Below are 20000 nucleotides of genomic sequence, written 5' to 3'. Positions count from 1 at the left end.
ACATCACACAAATGATGTAATTTCGTGACACTCAAAATTCTTAAAAAGCATTAGTTTCATGTAAACAATCTTCGCACTAGCAAGTCGTAGTAATAAATTGGATTAACCAGGAAGTTAAAGAAATATTGTTGGCTTCCCAAATAAATTTCATTTTACACTACAATGACAAAATCATTTGTCAGAGAAATAAAATTCTTGTCTCCTTGCATACCACATTTCAAAGCACGTATGCAAATTTTTAAACTCATTTTCCCGACTCCCGAAATTTGTCTTCTTTCTTCTTTTAAATATTAACAAAAATATCATTCCTCGTCAAGTGTTGCATCTTTCATGTTCACATAACCGCTTAAAATAAAGATTTTTTAACGATCTATTCATAGATATTTTTTCATAATTTAGTTTTCTCTGTCAAAATTTGCACAACAATCAAATCACAAAAATAGCAACGCACGCAACAAATTTAGTCACATTTACCTCTTCATCGAATTCTCATGCTTAACACAGGAATTTTTAGTTACTGCGAAAATCTTTCTATATTCGTTAGCAATCATCCTTTCAAATTTTGGAGAAATCGACCGGTCCCGAAAATTTTTTACAAGTGTTTTTCAATGGGATGTCAAAAGTGGATGTTATGCATAATTGGGCGATCAAGTTGCGCATGTGACCCGTTATAAATATTTTTTCACAAAATGTTCCCGAATCGTTAAGTATCACCACAGAAGACAAGAGCATCATTCTAAAAGCTTATTCTAAGGTTGTCCTAAAATCCGGAATCCGGAATCACAGTTCATTGTTTTACCAATACAGAGAGTAAAAACTATCCTAACATTCATAAAAGCTAACCTTAGGCCTAAAAACGTTTGTTTAGGCCTAATTGCCTAAGGTTAGCTTTTATGAATGTTTAGGATAGTTTTTACTCTCTGTATTGGTAAAACAATGACCTGTGATTCCGGATTCCGGCTTTTAGGACAACCCCTTATTCCACACAAAAAGTAGGTTCTGGAGGTAATTTTGAGAGTGGAAATCAAGGTTACGGGAGACGGCAAATACAAACTCACAAGGCGCACGTGGTATATTTAATTAAGTTAACAAACCAGAAAGATGCTAAACACATTTACTATGCCATAAAAACTATCCAGTTAAACTCGCATATTACACAACATGATGAATTCATAAAGGCCGTCTTTTCCAGCGAAATATCTTTTGAAACAAACAACATATTTGCTATTAGAGCCAAACACCACTTATTTCATTACATGCGTGAATACAAGAAATTCAATCTTGTCAAATTACCATACGCAATCGTAACAAAACAAGCAGCCAACACACTCTGTGTTAAAAACGCAACTAAATAACAGATCCAAGTTGTTCAATTCCTTCTCTGTCTTTGTTAAACCCATAAATTACTACAGAATTTTCCATTTGATGTCAGTGTTGTACAAAACACCACACTTGTACAATATTAGAACTACAGCTCACTTTGATTGCAGCTCGATTGGCAAAAGATTGTAAGATTCCAGATATTTATTTTTCGCAGCCTGTCTTGTTTATCCAATTTACGTTTCATTCTTTAGCTCCATAAGGGTACATTTTGTTTAAAGATCCTCCAAAACGCCATTTGTGTTTCAATCTTCGACGCCATTGCAGGTTAATGAAATATCCTGTGTCAAACCACAGAAATCTACGCCTTTCTACTACCCCCAGAAATCCTACCAACCTATGCACGGAAGACTCTGGGCACACAGACACCACTTAGCAAGGGAGTGATAGGAAAGACTTTTCGCGACACGGAAAAAAAAAAAAGAAAAGAAAACAAACAAATCTCACCCATTTTGTGACTGGGATTGCCTTACTGGCAACCCAGTAAAAATCCCAAATTGCGTGCGATCTGGCCCTTTGTCACCAAACTTCCTCAGCTCAACCGTAGTATGTCGCGTGATAAAATTGTTACAGATTGTACTTGAGTTGTAGACAAACATGAACACTTTGGAGTTTTCTGTGAAGCATTCCAAGTTCGTTCTTGTGAGCGACCTGCTGTGTAGGTAAGCGATAGCTTGTACTTAATTCATTAATGTTGCAGCGTCTAGGTTCAGGGTTCCGTCAGTGGAGAAATGTGTTCGCCCAATATCAGTTATGGCTGCATTCTGATCAATTGGCTTCTGCAATTTTCTGTGCAAACATTTAGACAAGTATGCACCAACGAATGAATATCTGACGCCATCAGTGGACACTGGTAAACAATACTCAACAATGTCGATTTAGATACCATTTTGTTTTTTTTTAAACCTGCACATTCCATTGCAATGTAAATCACAAACTGATCTTCATGTAGCTGGAATGTTTCATGAAAAAGTAAACTTATCATGTAAAGGCTCTTGGAAAAATAATGTGTTAAAATGTTTTACGGATCATTTCAACTGTGTACTTTCCCACTGAACTGAAGTAAAAGGCTCAAGAATATGCTGTTTGTTTCAAAATTAATTATACCTACCGGTACATGTACCGATTGGCCCACTCATTAGTTTAGTCACATTTTTTCCTCGACCGAAGCGTTAATGGTATAAAATAGCCACGTTTCAAAGGACTTTCTGTTGTTTATTGATGAGTCTTTCGAAACCTATGATTATAAACAGTTTATCAGGTTATATGAACAAAGTTCAAAGAAAACGAACCACAGATTTTACATACCCGATGGCCTCAGATGTCGACTTCGGGAGGAAGCTTGCCGTACTAATGTTATTAACGGTGATTAACCTAATTAAGTAGCTATGACGTATCTAATTTCGTCGTGGCCGAAACACTCTCCGCCTCCCTAAGGTATTGACCTAATTCTTCAGTTACATTTCCTAAGTTAGTTTCATTTAATGTCCTTTGAATCTTCATCATCGTGGAAAGGAACCAGCACGATTAGACGCGGTACAGGTCGCTCGATTGTTGAATATCCTTGACCCTTGTATATACCAACTTTTTCATTCGGCGCTGGATTCTTGTACTGAATTGTAACTTTTCTGACCTTGCCATCTTTTCCGGGGTTAGCTGCTATGATGCGTCCGAGCTTCCATTTCCCCCTTATCTGGTTACTGTCTTGAATTAACACGATATCGCCGACCATGACATCACGTTTACAAGTATGCCATTTCTGGCATACGAGCAAGCTTGGGAAATAGTCTCGTGTCCATCTGCTCCAGAATGCGTCAACAACGTTTTGTATGAAGTAAAAGCGCTTTCTGGGGTCTGCGCTTTCATTAAATGGCCCGTAAGGAACCTTTGTTGAAGAACGTCCTAACAAGATGTCATTCGGGCAGAGATATGCTCCGTCTTCAGGTGAAGTTGGATGACGACCGATCGGCCTCTCGTTGACTAAATTAGATACTTCGTAAAGGACTGTCTGAAGTTCTGGAAATGTCATAACGCTCTGTCCGATCGCTGTAGTAATAGCTCGCTTTATCGATTTTATAAGGGCTTCTGATATTCCGTTCTGCCATGGTGCGTTCGCGGATGCGAATTCCCACTTTAATCCTTCGTTCACTCCAAATGTTTCGAGTTCTTTTAAGTTCCATTTCTTCGTCATATTCTGGAGTTCTTCACTAGCTGCTACCAACTGCGGACCGTTATCAGAGTATAGCTTTGCAGGATATCCTCTGAGGGATGTAAACCGTCTCAGCGCAAGTAGAAATGCCTCTGTACTGTAATCGCCTACCAAGTCAATATGAACTGCTCTTGTGCTCATACAGTTGAACAATACCCCATAACACTTTCCGATTGTTCGCTTCTTTACCTGGTCTCTTATTTTAAACGGTCCGAAAAGGTCGATGGCTGTACTATGCCAGGGTGGTGAGGGCATAAGTCTCTCTTCTGGAAGCTGTCCCATGACCTGCTTGTTGAGGTTTTCGTCCAGTCTCTTGCAAGGGACGCAGTTGTATCTAATGGACTTTACTATGTTATGAATCTGAGGAATCCAGAATCGTAATCGAATTTTGCTTACGGTCGTCGACACGCCATGGTGACCTTTTCGATGTATATGTTCCGCATAAAGCTTAGAGAAACGATGCTCACGAGGAATGAGGATTACTTCTCTCTTATCGTAGCTCAAGTGCACCCATTTGCCGGTCCGATGACCAACCACTATTACTCCATCTTCTCTGCGCTTTGGACACAAACGCTTATATTTAGATTTTTTGACGTTTGTAAGCATTTTTCTTTGCGCATCAATGATCCAAAACCTTTCTGCTTTAGAAATATCGTCCGGCGTCAGGGTCTTTGTCGCATTCTTCAGACTAACTGGTTCTCTTGAGTACATGGCTAATACACGTGCTGTTACTCTTAACAGTTTGTTGTAACTTGAATGTCTGTTTATATCAATTCTTCTCGCGAGCGAGTCCTGTTCTGCAGCAAGTGTTGTTAATGCCGTTTTCATTGATAACTCTGGGTGATGGACTACTTTACTTATTGGCCATTCTGATTCCGGGAGTTGTAGAAATCTAGGTCCCTTTTGCCAGTCGCTTTCGCTTTTGATATCGCTTGGTCGCTTACCTCGTGTTATCCAATCGGCGATGTTTTTATCACTCTCGACCCAATACCAGTCTTGGGGATTGGTACCTTCCTGTATCTCTCCGATACAAGTAGCGGCGAATGTATTGTAGCCGTAAGATTCCTTTTGGATCATCCCGTGCACTATTTGAGAATCGACTATATGGTAGTATTTCGCAAACTTGTAGCGGGATTCTTTGTCCAGAAAGTTTTTAAGCCTTTTGCTTAAGACTGCCGCGCAAAGTTCAATTCGATCAATCGATAATTTCCTGTTTGGTGAGAGTCGGTTCTTTGACATGATCAGTCTGGTTTCAAATTTGTTGTCCAGTAATGTCCACCTGATGTAAGCACATGCTCCGTAAGCGTTGTCTGACCCGTCACTGAATATGATAAGAGTCGGCAGACCGAGTGCACCTGATGGTTTGAGGCATCTTGGAAATATAACTTGATCCATATTGCGCAGATCTTGGAAGAATTCCAGCCAGTTAATCCTTTGCTTCTCAGGGACAGGGTCGTCCCAGCCGAGTTTCTTTTCTGTTGCCCAAAGCTGGCGCATCAAAATCTTCGCTCTGACCGTAACGGGAACTGCTAGACCAAGAGGGTCATACACGCGGTTTATCTGTGAGAGGATAATCCTCTTCATTATTTCGCCAGTAGTTGGGTTTTCTTTGATGCGTCCTTTGGCTTTCGTCAGAGTTAAGTCTATTCCCACTTTAAACCGGAATTGATCCTTGTCTGTACTCCAAATGACGCCGAGTACTTTCTCGGTTGATGAATTTTGCTGGTTGGGTTCTAAAGCCATTTCGTTTGCTGTTTTGTCGTTCGAATAGAACCAACCCTTTATCTTGAATCCGCCCTTGACTAGGACTGCCTCAATCTCATTAGTTAGTTGCTTAGCTTGTGCGTCGCTATGTACACTGTCTACAATGTCATCCATCTACAAGTTGGATATTACGGTATTCGCGGCTTGTGGATAATTCTCTTTTGATAGTTCCGCTGTCTTTCTCATGGCTACGGTCGCTATGGTACCCGAGGGTTTGTCTCCAAATGAAACTCTTTGTATAACGTACGTATCCGGATCCCTGCTTGTGTTCATGTCGTGCCATAGAAAACGATGCGTGTGTTGCTCTATGATCTTGGTCTTCACGGTGTGATACATCTTTTTCACATCTCCGATGAATCCAATTTCGTGTTCTCTGAATCGCACGAGGATTCCTACAAGATTATTTAATAGATCGGGACCCTTTGCCCAGTACTCGTTAAGGACGTGTCCCATATAGTTCGCGCTGCTGTTAAAGACGATCCTCACTGGAGTCGATTTCGAATCAGGCTTTAGAACGTCGTGGTGGGAGATGTAGTGGATAGGGCCTTTATAATTCTCGAGCTCTTGCTTGCTTAGTTTTCTAGCTACTCCTCGTTCTACCATGTCCTCAACTTGATTTTGATAAACTCTGCTATGTTCGGGATTTCGCAATAATCTTCGCTCGGTGCTTAAGAGTCTTCCAAAGGCAGCTCTTTTGTTATCTGGCAGGTCGTGTGGATCGCGAATCCAGGGATATTCAGCGATCCAGCATTTTTCCTGTTCGTTAAATTCAAGGCCTTTCTCGATGAGATGGAGCTCCCTTTCTTCTTTCAGAGTGTAGTCGCTGGTTCCAGGAGCGCATTTTCCGCATTTGCAGCCTCCGCAGTGCGGCATGCAGCTAACACCTAATCTCTCGATATTGTAGAAGTTGTCAATTTTGACTGCTTTTAGGTGGTTTGCACATGCGTCGAATGCTGATTTATGGTTCTTCTCCCGAATAGAAGGGTGTGTCCCGCCTATACATCGTCCAAAACGATTCTTCAATAACATTAGGTGTTCGACATTTCTTTCTTTTACCGGGTGGAAGCCTGCGTAATCATACCCAATGAGGACGTCAACGGCGCCTTTCGGCCGAGTCACGTCGCCCCTTTGTATCTGTAGAGCGTCAAGTGCCTTATCCATGTTAACACTTTGAATGTCGGTAGTAATTTTGTCTATTTTGCAAACTTCCACAAGCGTCGTTTCGCCCTTGAGGTCAATGAGCGGCAATTTGTATTTTCTGGAACTTATCTTCTCTTCCTTCCCTCCCACCTTCACGAGAGAGATTTCAAGTGGCGTTCCGCGCAGTCTTTCTTCCCGTGCTTTGTCGCGGGTTATGAGGCTAATGGATGATGCGTTGTCCCACAAGACGTTTGCATGTCCTCTATAAGTTTTTATTTGTTGCAACTGGAGGATGCAGGTCTCATTACCCCCATGGCTGCATGCACTGGATATTGCGGATGCGCTTGGAGTCTCTGTCTGATCTTCTTCATGTAATGTGGGATGATGTTTCTTCTTACATTCATTGACGCCGCAATCCTTTTTAGAGCGGCAATTGCGTGATCGGTGACCGGTTCTGAGGCAGGAAAAACACGCACCTTTTTCTTTCAATGTTGACAGTCTTTCGCTTACTGTTTTATCGAGGTATACTCTACAATCCTTGGTAAGATGATTCGAGTTTTCGTGAACGACGCACTTGCTGTAAGTTCTCTGGCTGCGGCTGTCGTGTCTTTCATCCGCTGTGGCGTAATGGACAACTGCCTTCGTTATGGCTGGGCCCTGGGCGCAAAGATCAGAACCGTCGTACCCGATAGCGCGTTTTTGCGTAAGTAAAAATTTGAGTAGGCTCGGAAACTTGTTGGTTTTGTCCACAGTGCTGTCGTCAGAACTTAATAGTTTAGCCCATTCTTTGCGTACGTCTGGCGGGAGTTTTTTCTCTATGATGCTTACTGAGCTCGTTGTGGTTATTTCTGCTTCCAAGCCAAGTCTCTTAAGGTCACGATATCCGTCTTCTATGATTCCTACCAGCTCTATGAATCGTTTGTTTTCGCCTTCGCGGATGGATCTTACGCGTCTTATCTCATTAATTATCGCGTCCGCGACTTTCGCTGGGTCCCCGTATTTTTCGTCGAGTCGCTTCCACATCTCGTAAACGTCATCGTCGACGCTCTTTACGTGAGCTAAAGGTTCTTTTCCGAGACAGGAACGCAACGTGTAGGATAATGTATCTTCCGTAAGGTGCGGCATGACTTGTTTCTGGAAGTCTCTTTTGAAGGATGGATATTCTCTCAACTCTCCTTCAAATCGGGGCATTTTGATTTTCTCTAGTTGTAGGTGATTGCTCTTTTCTCCTTTGATCTGCGGCTGCAGTTCGCGTTCATGTTCGCCTACGAGGTGTGTTTCGAGTTTAGCGTTCATCTCGTTATACGTCGCTTGAGTAGCTTGGAGCCATCTAATTTCATTGGCTGCAGATTCTCGCGTAGATAAATCGAGTAGCGCGCTATTCGCTAGTTTGCATTCCGCGAAAGCTTCGTCAATCTGTTTCTGAAGTCTCTTCGCCGTAGACGGCTCTACTTTGTCCGCGCTGAGTGTGTGCGAAGCGCTTTGACAAGCTGTTTCAAATATGGCTCGCGCTGTTTCTCGTCTGATCATTGCTTGATCAAAGAATCGTTCCATTTGCTCGCGTTCTTTGTTCGCCTTATCCCTTTGTTCCGTTTCCGCGCGCGCTCTCATTTGCACGTCCGCTATGTGGTTAATAAAGTTAATCTTAGCTTTTGTCGCTTCGGTGAACTCCTCCTGTACTTTGTTGATCCATGTTTCGGCGGCTTCTAGCTCGGCGTCGTCTGATAAAAGCATCGCGTAGAGATCATGCTTTGTTTCCAGGACGTTCCATGCTTCCAGGAATTGAGCGTAGTTGTTTTCCACGAGTTCGTGATTGCTGGCTGATGAGATGGACTTCAGGAGTTCGTTCCTTTTTCTGGTGAATCTTGATTTGGCGACGCGACGGACGTTCTTGGCTTCTTCTGCCATCGCGCTGATGAACGGGTTTCGAATGTTTCCTCGACCGAAGCGTTAACGGTATAAAATAGCCACGTTTCAAAGGACTTTCTGTTGTTTATTGATGAGTCTTTCGAAACCTATGATTATAAACAGTTTATCAGGTTATATGAACAAAGTTCAAAGAAAACGAACCACAGATTTTACATACCCGATGGCCTCAGATGTCGACTTCGGGAGGAAGCTTGCCGTACTAATGTTATTAACGGTGATTAACCTAATTAAGTAGCTATGACGTATCTAATTTCGTCGCGGCCGAAACAACATTCCCGCTTCATTTAAGTGACCTTTCTAATTGCGTAAATACATGTAGCATCACTCGTTCAATTTTTTTTGTTGGTCATTTTTTAATCAGCTAGTGAATTTTAAATTTTCACTCAGTTCATGTGTCTCAAAATCGATGACTTGTGATTCATTGACTAGTTTTGTCGCTGACATTCAATCAGTTCAATACTGATGTATTGATCAGTTAGGTTCCTGACAGTCGATCAGTTGTACTGATTTGTCGATCAGTTGTACTGATTTACTGATCAGTTGTGTGCTTAATATTCGAACAGTTGTACTAGTTTAATAGGGATCAGTTGTGTCTCTTACATGCAATCAGTTGTGAGTTATGTCCCAAATATTCGATCAGTTGTACTAACGCTATCCCTAACCCTAAACGATCTCAGCATATTTTAGTTGTTAATCATGGCAGGATGTAGGCTAAAGTTAGAACAACTATACCTCCCTATCCCAGTTCTATTCATTCCCTCAAGAAGTCTCAGTTTGAGACGAAGGAAATAACTGATAACTATACAATATACAACTATAAGCAATCTTCCTGCGTGCCGCTCACTAACCCTTGTTAAAAAATTTCTACTGTGGAACTGATATTTTGTGCAACACACAATTCATCAATAAATTAGTACAACTGATCGATAATAAACACTAGTACAAGTGATCGAATATGAAACACAACTGAGGCCGGTTGTTCAAAACCCAATCATCATTAATCCCAGCCAAATAAAAATTAACCAAGGAGTTTATTTCTCTACTCCCAAATACTGTTCAACACTGATATTTGAAAGACTTTACATTACCAGAAGTCAATCTTGAAAAAAACAAAAGACAAAAGAAACTTTCACCAAAAAGCGGAAAACATGAAACAAAAGTTTACGCTAATCGTGGATTAAGTTAATCAGCTTTCAAACAGGTGGGTTCAGTATACAGTGTACAACTACACGAGCTTTAAAGCAGTCTTCCTTTGTGCTGCTCACTAGCCCTTGCTAAAAAAAATAAATAATAATAATAATAATAATAATAATAATTAAAAAATAAACAAATAAAACAAAAATTGGTCTGCCCTCTGTTGTACAAATGTATATCATGGTTACACAAGAGTGTTTCAACAAGTTAGGACTCCTAAGCTCCTCATAGGTAAATAAAGTTATCGAATATAACGAACAGGACTAATCAATATATCTGTACAACTGATTGGAAAATAAATAAATAACTGATCAAATATTACGTGCAATATCATCTCATAAACACTTCAGGGACTGATCGAAGAACACGGACAAAACAGATTGACAAATCAAAATAATGATCATTATATGATAATCGGAAACTGAAGGAACAACATGCAAAAAACTGATCGACATAATTTCAACTGGAATGAGTCGCACACAACTGATCAAATACTATGTTCAACAACTGATCAAATATTAGGGACACAACTGATTGGGTATTTGCTGTTCCAGTTCAAATATACTTGGGAAATTTATTAGCAGCAAGTTATTGTGATTTGAAAATTTAAAACTCATTATTTTAATGTTTCTTTTCGGAAATTAGGCATGATATTAATTATTATGTTTAATTACAATGCATTATTAAAATTTCAGTCTCGGATATTGCATTTCTAGCTTTCTGATTGGCTCACTCAATCTTGGTTATCAGCTCATAATTATACTGTGATGACCTTATATGGAAACTAATTGTGTCTGTCGTTTTGTAAAAACCGAGACAACATCCTGTCGTTCTGTAAGTTAAACAGTCCAGAATTTAATAAAAATTTAATAAAACAGTATTCCATTTGCACTTGTTGGTTACGAGACTGGCTATAGCCAACTCGGCCTCATCTCGTATCCAATGCACGCTTATGGAATAATTGTTAAATAATATATTTACATTAAATGAGAACAATGATAGTTTTACCAGGTACTTTTTCGAAACAGAAAATTACAATAGTATGAATAATGAAGAGCACAGGCTGCCTAGAATAACCACAATGGTTAATGAAAATAATCACAAATTTATAAGTAAAGGAACTAATTCCATTGAGAACATGCATTTTTAACTCAGTCGATTCGAAGTACTTGTTCCAACTTTTTCCAACTGCAGTCTCGCACTCTTTTATTTTACCATAGCTTTTGGTTAAAGCAACGGTCATGGGTAAGCAAGTAGGACCTTCCCCTTTTAAAAGCACATGACCACTATCAACCAGGCATTTCAAGCATCAGGATTGCAGTGTAGGGGTTATAGAGAATTCGAAATACATAAGTTTGTCACCCAAATTAACAGGCATTTAAGTACTTAAGTTTTTACTTAAATTCCTATTGGCGTTCGTAATTGTTGTGATCGATTTTGAACTTTGCAGTGTTTCCAGGTCGCGCGAGACCATAAAAAGAATAACCAAAATCAGCGCCAAAGCTTCATTGCCTGCCATTAAAAGTTGCAGAAAATTTAAGTACTTTCCAAGAGCTTAACACAAGGAAAATCAAGAAAATCAAGGACTTTTCAAGGAAAAATGAAGTTCAATGCCTTTTCAAGACTGCGAATGTGAAGGTGCAGAGTTCTTCTTATGTGGGGGTTGGGAGGGGTCACTCAAATGTTCCTTTTTTACTAAAATCACATGCCAATCGATGTTATGTAGCACAGGTAGTATGACTCCAGAGAAACAGCTATTGCTTTGGGAGAGAGGCAGGGACACCTCTTTTTGTGTTGTAACATTGAAAGGGCTTCGATAGTTCACATGAAATCATTTTGTATGAAATGTCCGCATATTAAATATTAAGTTAAGATGGTTATGAATAATGCAATGTGGTATATTGAAGCTTGGAGCCATTGGATAAGTAAAACGCCACCGTTCTGGCTTAGTTTTTGGTGTAAAGCGGACACCCCTAAGAAACTACCACATCCATACACCCCCAGTCCGCCCTTCTCTAATACCTCTAATGAGCGAGAATATCACGACATGTCATTATGACTACAGAGTGTATATTAACTGGAAACGGTGCGTGGGGCTGATTAAGAAAACCCTATTATTAATCAAAGTTACAAAAGTGCCCTAAAATTCTTAAGGAGCAACCAACGTTAAAATCCACCATTCAATATACAAAAACGTAATATGCTAAAATAAAACCCATCAATGTACTGTTTTAAAACTGAACGTCATCAAATGATCTTTTGCATTAAGAACATAGCTTGTGTGTTTCTACCAATGTTTCAACCAGTCTGCCTGAGAGTCATGCTCATATTTGGTGGTAAACATGCAGGTGCTACAAATTTAGCCACCGATTTATTTGTGACGTCTTACAGACATCGCAAGTACGTGAAGATGTATATACAGGTATGTTCATGACGTTTTTTGAGCAGCAAAAATCTGTTAAGAGATTCAACTGTGGAAGGTGAGAGAATGGTCAAAATATACCGTAGTGTCCAGATATCCTCTATACCATTTGAAAAACCACTTAGAAAAAGCTTCTTTAGTGCTTTTCCACGGCAAAGGGCACTTTGGCAACAAGTGAGGGACATAAACTGATGTAACGCAAAGAGTTTCAAAGAAGTAAGGCTGAAACGTGAACACATTAGTAGTTTACCCAAGGCTCCTTCAATCCATGTGTAAGAAAAGTTGGGGTTGATTTTTCTTTATTATTTGAAACTCAGGGACTTGCTTACTAAACTGCCCTATTTTTAATCTTTAGAGAGAGAGAGGGAGAGAGAAGAGTGGACTACTTTTTCATTACAGATCTACAAGCTTGTTTCATAGGAGCATGGCTCTCCCACTCTTCGGGATCTTATAATTCTATTTACATAAACGCGGTATTTATGCGTTCAATTTTTCACACTTGCTTGCACAGTGTTTAGTTCCTAATTACACGTTATTTAGGAGAAACTTACTTGCATGCCGGCAGCTGCTTACTAGCTCTTACCTTTTGTTAAGTGTGATGTGCTCCAGGTGGCAAATTATGTAATATTTCTCAAGTGTGCATAAGTGACATCTTTTAGTAGTGTTACATTACGCACGCGCTCTGCCTAGAATTTTCCAAGTGATCTTATACTGTGTTTTTGCTTTCTTTAAGCGCCATACATATTTGCTTAGCTCACTTTGATTAACGTATTTTTCTGTCTTAAAAGATTGCTTATGGTTGGCAAACCTATCCTTATAGTTCGTGTCCATATGCCCTACATAATGCTCAGTCCCCTCGCTAGAGGTCACATAGGCCTGGTACACAATGCCCTTTGCGAGACACTGGTTGTTGAGTGGGCACTCCTCTTTTTTCCTGCAGTTGCATAGCCTGTCTTCGCGTGTTTCTGCGCCTGATTGTACTAGTAGGCGCTTATTTTTTTAATCTATTACGCCTTTTACATTAGGCATGCAACTGTATGAGAGCTTGAGGGTACTACGATTGAAAATTGGCCTTAGGGTGTGACCCCTTGGAAAACACAAATTGATGATCCGCAAGAATTCCTTCCCTAAGTTGGTTTGATTCACGCATCGAAGCGGGGATTCAACCAGGATATATCCCGTTTTCTTAACCTGCCTTTCTTTCACCTGTTTTCCCTTGAGTGGAATTTCAACATGTGCTGGTATCCGCTTTTGTCTAAGGCCGCTTGGGAGGGTAGTACAGCTTTGTTGAACACAGATTCGGCAGATGAAATATCTGATAATCCCTGGTTTACGCTCTCTGGGATATGTCTCAGAATGCTGGGGGGGGGGGGGTGTTTGCTCTTCGCATGCACGTATTGTGGCTGTTTCCAGTGCTTAAATCAAAGGTCACGTCCAGACAGTTCACTATCTTTTTGTTTGAGTTGATTGTTATCTTCAATCCATTGTGTGCGAACAATTGGACCAAGGCAGCTCATGTGGCACAATAACAACAATAACAATAACAATAACAATATTTGTTTATTTCCACCAATCGCAGATCTCTCTGAATTACTGGTAGGGTCAGACAATGCACTCACAAACATACAAATATACGCGTAGTTAAATAAATATAAAGACATAAATGTAGTATAAGCAATATAGTAGAAATCGAATACGCATAATGACGCACACTTAATATGCGATGCATATTTAACTGACACGAATTCTGAGAACCGGTCAGTTCGGCCAAGTAACACATGGCATGATGATCCTGACCTCAGCAAATACGAAGAGAAATTAGGGGGTAAAGCGGGCTTGCGTGCATAATTTCCTTCACAAATTTCTCGCACGCCAGGTCGCGTCTGGCCTCTAGCGACAGTAGCCCGGCACGCGCGAGGGCGTCCTCGTAACTCAAGTCAGGAACAAAGATGATTCGTAGGGCTCTCTTTTGCACTCTTTCTACGGCCATGCAGAGATACTGCGGTAAGTTTGCAAAAACTACCGATGCATACTCTAGGACAGATCTTAGTAGGGAGCAGTACACAGCCACCAACTCCCCATCTTGTACCCCACAAACTTTGAGCCCGTCGTCTCTGTAGAGGCCTATTGAATTGCCGCAAATGCTCTTTAATTGCAAAAGCATGAAGACTACTACGAGTTCACAGGACTCGGCACCATCGTACGATCCCATGGTTACATCAAATAGTCCACCGGTGGCGTCTCTTTTTACCCAAGGGACATCTTCGCTGAATAGGAGTGTTTGCTTCGCATGCATAATGTACTCTCTGTCTGTAGGTGGAATGTTTACATACTTAGCAGCAATGTGAATGGCATCAGATAACAATTTTTCTGTAATGGAAGGATAAAAATCCACTGTGTCGAAGCAGATAAAGAGCGTGCTATGTTTATTTTCGATCGTGTTGAACCATTCAAGCACAGAACATGTGTTTCTCCACAAATTTACTTTGGTTGCCAGGGCGGTGTTCTTCACGATTTTCTGGAGTATCTGCTTGGCAACTTTTCCGATCTCAGACTTTGTAGGGTTGGTCTTTTAAAGCTATAAAGGCGTCACGCCTTGCCATGGCTTTGACTCTGTCGGGCAATTCCAATTTTTCTGCAATCACTTTCGCCTTCTTGTTGATCTTGGTTTCCTGTCTTTTTTTCGGCTTTCTTGTAATCTTTCTGAATGTTTTTATCAAGAAGCTCTTTGTAGTCACGGGGCTTCATCCAAGAGAAGTTGGTGGTCTTATCTGCCTTGACTGTTAGATGGTCATCGTCACTAACTCTTTTTAGGTCGTTGGTGCAATTCGATGTTCCCGACTAGTTCAGTCATCCTACTTTCGAACAGTCTCATTTCTTCGATTACTGCACTACCAAAGTCCTACAAGACTCAAAAAGCAATCACTGTCGAAACTAAAATAGGAAGGAACAATGTGCTATTTCTTTCAATCTACGGACCACCCAAGCGAAAGCCAGGGAATGAAAATAATTCATATATGCTTAGAGTTGAGGAGGAAATGAACTACCTCTGTCAATGGGCAACTTTTCAAAAGCAAACTATTGTAATCCTAGGTGATCTGAATATGAACCAAATGAAGCCAAATTACGGTGAAGGAAAGATTCGTAAGGATTTGGAGGAAAATGCATGATAGAGGCACAAAACAGAACAAATCACGACCATCTCTGAGACACTACTGGACGTAATCTTAACGAATGCTCCTAAAATGTTTAAGAAATGTGGAACTTACGAACCTGATCACAGGATGGTCTATGGAAAACTGACTGAGAAAGTTTGGAGGCACAAGACCAAAACGATTACTTTCAGACAGACAAAGAAAACAGATTTCGAGGAGCTCAACAGACCTGATAGAGGCTCTGTGCCATGTGGGAGATATATTTAGTAACAGCGGTGAGAAGTATGACTACTGGAAGGCGCTATTTGAGTCACTTGTGGATAAACATGCACCCATTAGAAAGAAAACAGTAAGAGAGAAGGATATTCCATATATGACGGCAGAGTGGAAGCAAGCAATAAGGAACAAGAGAAAGTATGCGGTTCACTTTGCAAAGAACCGGACTGTCGATAATTTGGAATTGAAGAAGAAATATAGGAATATCGCTATGCAGGAACGCAGAAAAGCAATAAAAGCTTATTGGTATAAGAAATCAGAAGAGCTCAAATCTACAATCTTGGACAGAATAAAATGGAACAGAAATGCCCCCTTCCCCCTTAATCAAGGATGAAGCCATGTGAAGGCCAAAAGGCGCCATTTTCCCATCATTGTTTTGGGGGAGGGGTGGTCTCAATGTTCCATTTAATCTGTCCAAGATTGTATGAAGGGCATCTACGTCACGAAATCGAGGATTTGGTCAATTAAGAGGTCGTATGTCAACATGTTTATCGCCCGAAATCACTGGCCTCTGACGCAGTCTCGCGCGACGTTATCTTGCTATGTTGAGATATTACATGGTAGATATTTTTAGGGATACGGAGCGTATAAAAGGGTCACCTTAAGTGAAACTTTGCTAGTAAATTAAAGAATAAAGGTATAACTCTAGAACTGAAGAAAAAATGCCATTGAGAAAAAGAATACCTGAGGAAACAAGAGCAAGTGTTACGTTTCTGAAGACCACTACTGATCTTACTATGAAAGAGATTGCTCAGCGGTGCAAAATTTCCAAAACAAGTGTGCACCGCTTGATAAGTACAAGAGACACAGCGCCTGAAAACAATAGAAGTTTGTGTGGCTGGAAGAGAAAACTTACCCCTGAACAAGAGGAAGCATTATCGAATTGAGAGATAAAGAGGGTTCATTTTCATCCCGGCGTTTGATGGAACGGACGCAATATCGTCGTGTCACTGAACGAACTGTTAGACGTCTTCTTAACAGAAATGGTTACTTCTTCCTGCAAGCACGCAAAAAGGGGTTGATGAGTCAGGCAGACAATGAAAAGAGGGTTTCATTTGTCCAAACGATGCAAGAAAACTATCCCCCAAATGTATGGACACACTCCATCGCCTTTAAATACTTGGATGGTGTTTCGTTCGTCTACAAGACGAACCCAATGGATCAAGCCTGTGCTCCTAAAGGAAGAGTGTGGAAAAGAAAATCACAAGGGCTTACATGAGGGTGCTTGGCTAAAGGGAAGAAAGTCGGAACGGGAGGAAAGGTTGCCAAATTTATAGTTGCAATAAGTTTCAGAAAAGGAGTAGTAATTTGTGAAAGATACGAGACGATGAACGGCAATTTCTTCCCTTCTTTCATTGATAAAAATTTTAACACCATGTTTTCGTATTCTGACAAAGGATTGAGTCGAATGTGGCTTCAGGATGGTGATCCAACTCAAAACAGCAGAGCAGCCTGGAACGCTATGGTTCGTTGTCAGTCAGAACTTTTAAAAATACCACCACGAAGTCCAGACTTGAATCCGATAGAGAACATAGGTTACATGATGCCTGGAGGACCTATGTCTAGAACAGAAACAAAAGGACTGAGTGAAAGAGAATGACAACGACAAAACAGAATACCAGTAATAGCTCATACTTAGCACATAAATTCTTGTCTTGGGCACTAAACCATTTGTTATTTTTACGGATGCGTTATTTAAAGTGGTACTCTGATCAAATTTTTACCCCTTGATTTTTTGAGTGTATCACATAGAATTCCATAAAAGAACAAAAACGTCATTTACCGTTTGCAAATATCTGCATTGGTTCCGGAGATATTTATGGGTAAAATATGCAAATGAGATGACTGATGATGTCATATACTCAAAACAATATTATACTGAGTCTATAAATAAAGTTAACTTGGCAAATTTGCAGCGCAGACCATTGAAACTTGGAAATCTAATAATTATACAGGAAACACACCTATGGCTATAAAAAATTTTGTTCCCATGGCAACTCACTCTTTTCCAGTCCCCACCCACTTGATTTCAATATGTTAGTGATTTTCAGTTTGAAAAATGTTAAACAAGGCCACAAACTCGAGCTAACATATTTATATGCTTCTGGATCATGGACATGAAGAGCTGTTAGCAATTATCACAATGGAATGCCAAAGGTGGCCAGGAAAGCTTTTACTATGGGGGAGGTCTGGAACCCAGTATGATGCCATGGTAACGGAACTGTTAAGCTCATATTGTGGAGAACATTTAGTAGAATCTTACTGCAAAAAATCAAAAATTTCTGATACAAATTGGCTGAGATATCTCTTTTCATCATATTTGAACAAACTTGTGTTGAGTATATGACGTCATCACTTGGGTAATTTGCATAATTTAAAAACTCGAATATCTCTGGAACGAAAAGAGATATTTGAAAAAAGTAAACAGCATTTTTTTTCTCATGCAGACTACTTGTTTATGTTTCCAAATGGCTTAGATAGGAAAGATGCGATTTTCGTCAGAGTACCCCTTCAAAGAGGATGCGTATTTGCTTTCATCGGTTCTTCGGTTCAGGAATGAGAATCGAATTTTTATTGTCAACTGGAATTAATCTGTACTCTTTTGGACATAAAGAAAGAGTTGATTTGTTTGTTTGTTTTCTCTAAAATGCTAGCGAACAAGTGCTTTTTTAATCCGTTTGCCCACCTGGTTTTGGTTGTGCCTCGACAATGACAAGAAAATCTTGCCGTTATGTTATAAACACCTATTCGCAATGAGTTCTCCTAAAATTAGGGGGAAATCTCACTAGCTTGTGTTTTCAGAAGTTTGTCTAAAGCACCCAAATGTTATTTATTGTACAACGCCAACCTGGCGTGTTTCAATGAAATACGTCAAAATGTGAATGATCTTGTTTTCAGAGATAAAGTGGAATAAAGTACATCAGTAAAACTGTTCTTTGTTCTTGAACTGACAAGGTTGTTTTTATGGCTTTTAATTTTAGCATGATTACTATTGGCTGGCTATTGACATTTAACCCTGAAATGGCTTTTTTTTCCTTTTCCATTTGCTCGTTGAGGGTGTGCTTGTTTTCTTTTAAAACTCATGCGGCTCAAGAATAAATTATTGCCAAACTGGTGAATTACAAAGTAAATTTCACTGGAAAAACCACAATCATTGCTTCGTGATTCATGTGATATCGGTTTTTAGCGTAAAATCTACTGTGGAATTCACTAGTTAGGCAATGAATTTTTCTATAGAAGAAAGCAAAGAAAATGATTTAATTATTAAAGCAGCTACCGGAAATATCAAAACGCAGACAATTCAAAACCTTTTATTTTCACAAACCCTACAGGCAGTAAAAATAAATAACCAGGGAGCTCCGCCTTTAGGTTTGGCTAAATCTATATATTCGAACTCAGTACGCAGATAGTAGGTCACTTCGACGCAACCATGTACCAAAGAATGACGGCCTACAGAAGACAGCATAGTCGAAAACAACTCTGCTAACATTACTCGAGGAGTGGAAGCAGGCTGTGGATAGAAAAGAGATCGTAACAATTCTATTAACCGACACGAGTAAGGCGTTCAATTCTTTATGCCATTGTCTCACTATAAAGAAACTAGATGCTTATGGATTCAGTAGCAGTAAGAGGCTCAACAGAGTGAAGATTTACGACCACATAATTGAATGGAAAACAATGGAACATGGCTGTCCCCAGGGTATGGCACTTGGGCCACTATAGTGGAATATGTTCCAAAACAACATGCAATATTGTGTAAACGAGTCAAATCTGACAATGTACGCAGTAGGCCATCAACTGTATGCAACTGGAAAAACCCACAAGGCTGTCGATTCAGATCTGATGAATCAAGGATGGCAACACTAGCGTGGTACAAGAATAATCTTCTCCTTTCAAACCCAGAGAAGTTCCAATCCCTATCCATCAATCCAAGAAATATTGATGCAATGAATAGTGACAAAGCCCTGAACATCGACATCGAGGAAAACGGAAAAACGGAACGAATAAATCTGCTAGGCATCTACATCGACGAAAATCTTAACTTTGCAGGTCATATTAGTGACCTGTGCACTAGAACTAGCCAAAAAGTAGGAGTACTGGTGCGTTTGCGTAATCTAATTCCATGTAACGCCAAGTTAACATTGTACAAAAGTGCCATATTACCACATCTAACTTATGGCCACCTTGTATGGAATTTTTGTAAGTCATCCGATAGTAGGAAGATTGAGCGAGTACAGGAACGCACACGTATGAATCATAACTCCTCGCACATGCTAGGCTACCCACTCTATATAACAGACATCTACAAGATACTGCTACCCTGATGTATAAGGTTTAAAACAATCTTTTTTTTTTTTTAACTACTTACAACACTGGTACATCTACTCACACAATTTACAACTACTAAAATCCATTATATTACCATCAAAACTTTTTAACAATTGAATTGCTTACACACTACTTACAATACAATGCACTTACAATTGTAGGTGCTACTTACAATAATAAAATTGCAATACTTACTCTACAA

The 20000-nt window shown here is 40.0% G+C and overlaps 2 protein-coding genes and 1 pseudogene across 2 annotated transcripts; 1 reads left to right on the top strand and 2 right to left on the bottom strand.

Moving 5' to 3' along the window:
• Positions 1 to 2857: 2857 nt before the first annotated feature.
• Positions 2858 to 5467, bottom strand: LOC138055536 (uncharacterized). Its single transcript, XM_068901448.1, has one exon. The coding sequence runs from the start codon at positions 5465 to 5467 to the stop codon at positions 2858 to 2860; it is 2610 nt and encodes an 869-aa protein (XP_068757549.1).
• On the bottom strand, positions 5468 to 8691 carry LOC138055535 (uncharacterized). The gene is made up of 2 exons (XM_068901447.1): positions 8580 to 8691; positions 5468 to 8508 (listed from the first exon to the last, which is right to left on the bottom strand). Exon 2 carries the CDS (start codon positions 8399 to 8401, stop codon positions 5468 to 5470), a length of 2934 nt encoding a protein of 977 aa, XP_068757548.1. The 5' UTR covers positions 8402 to 8508; positions 8580 to 8691.
• Positions 8692 to 19323: 10632 nt separating this feature from the next.
• Positions 19324 to 20000, top strand: part of LOC138055534 (uncharacterized) — a 5614-nt pseudogene continuing 4937 nt past the window's right edge.

The sequence above is a fragment of the Montipora capricornis genome, chromosome 7, assembly GCF_036669925.1.
Source record: "Montipora capricornis isolate CH-2021 chromosome 7, ASM3666992v2, whole genome shotgun sequence".
Classification (NCBI taxonomy): Eukaryota; Metazoa; Cnidaria; class Anthozoa; order Scleractinia; family Acroporidae; genus Montipora; species Montipora capricornis.
This window is presented reverse-complemented; position numbering and strand designations above follow the sequence as displayed.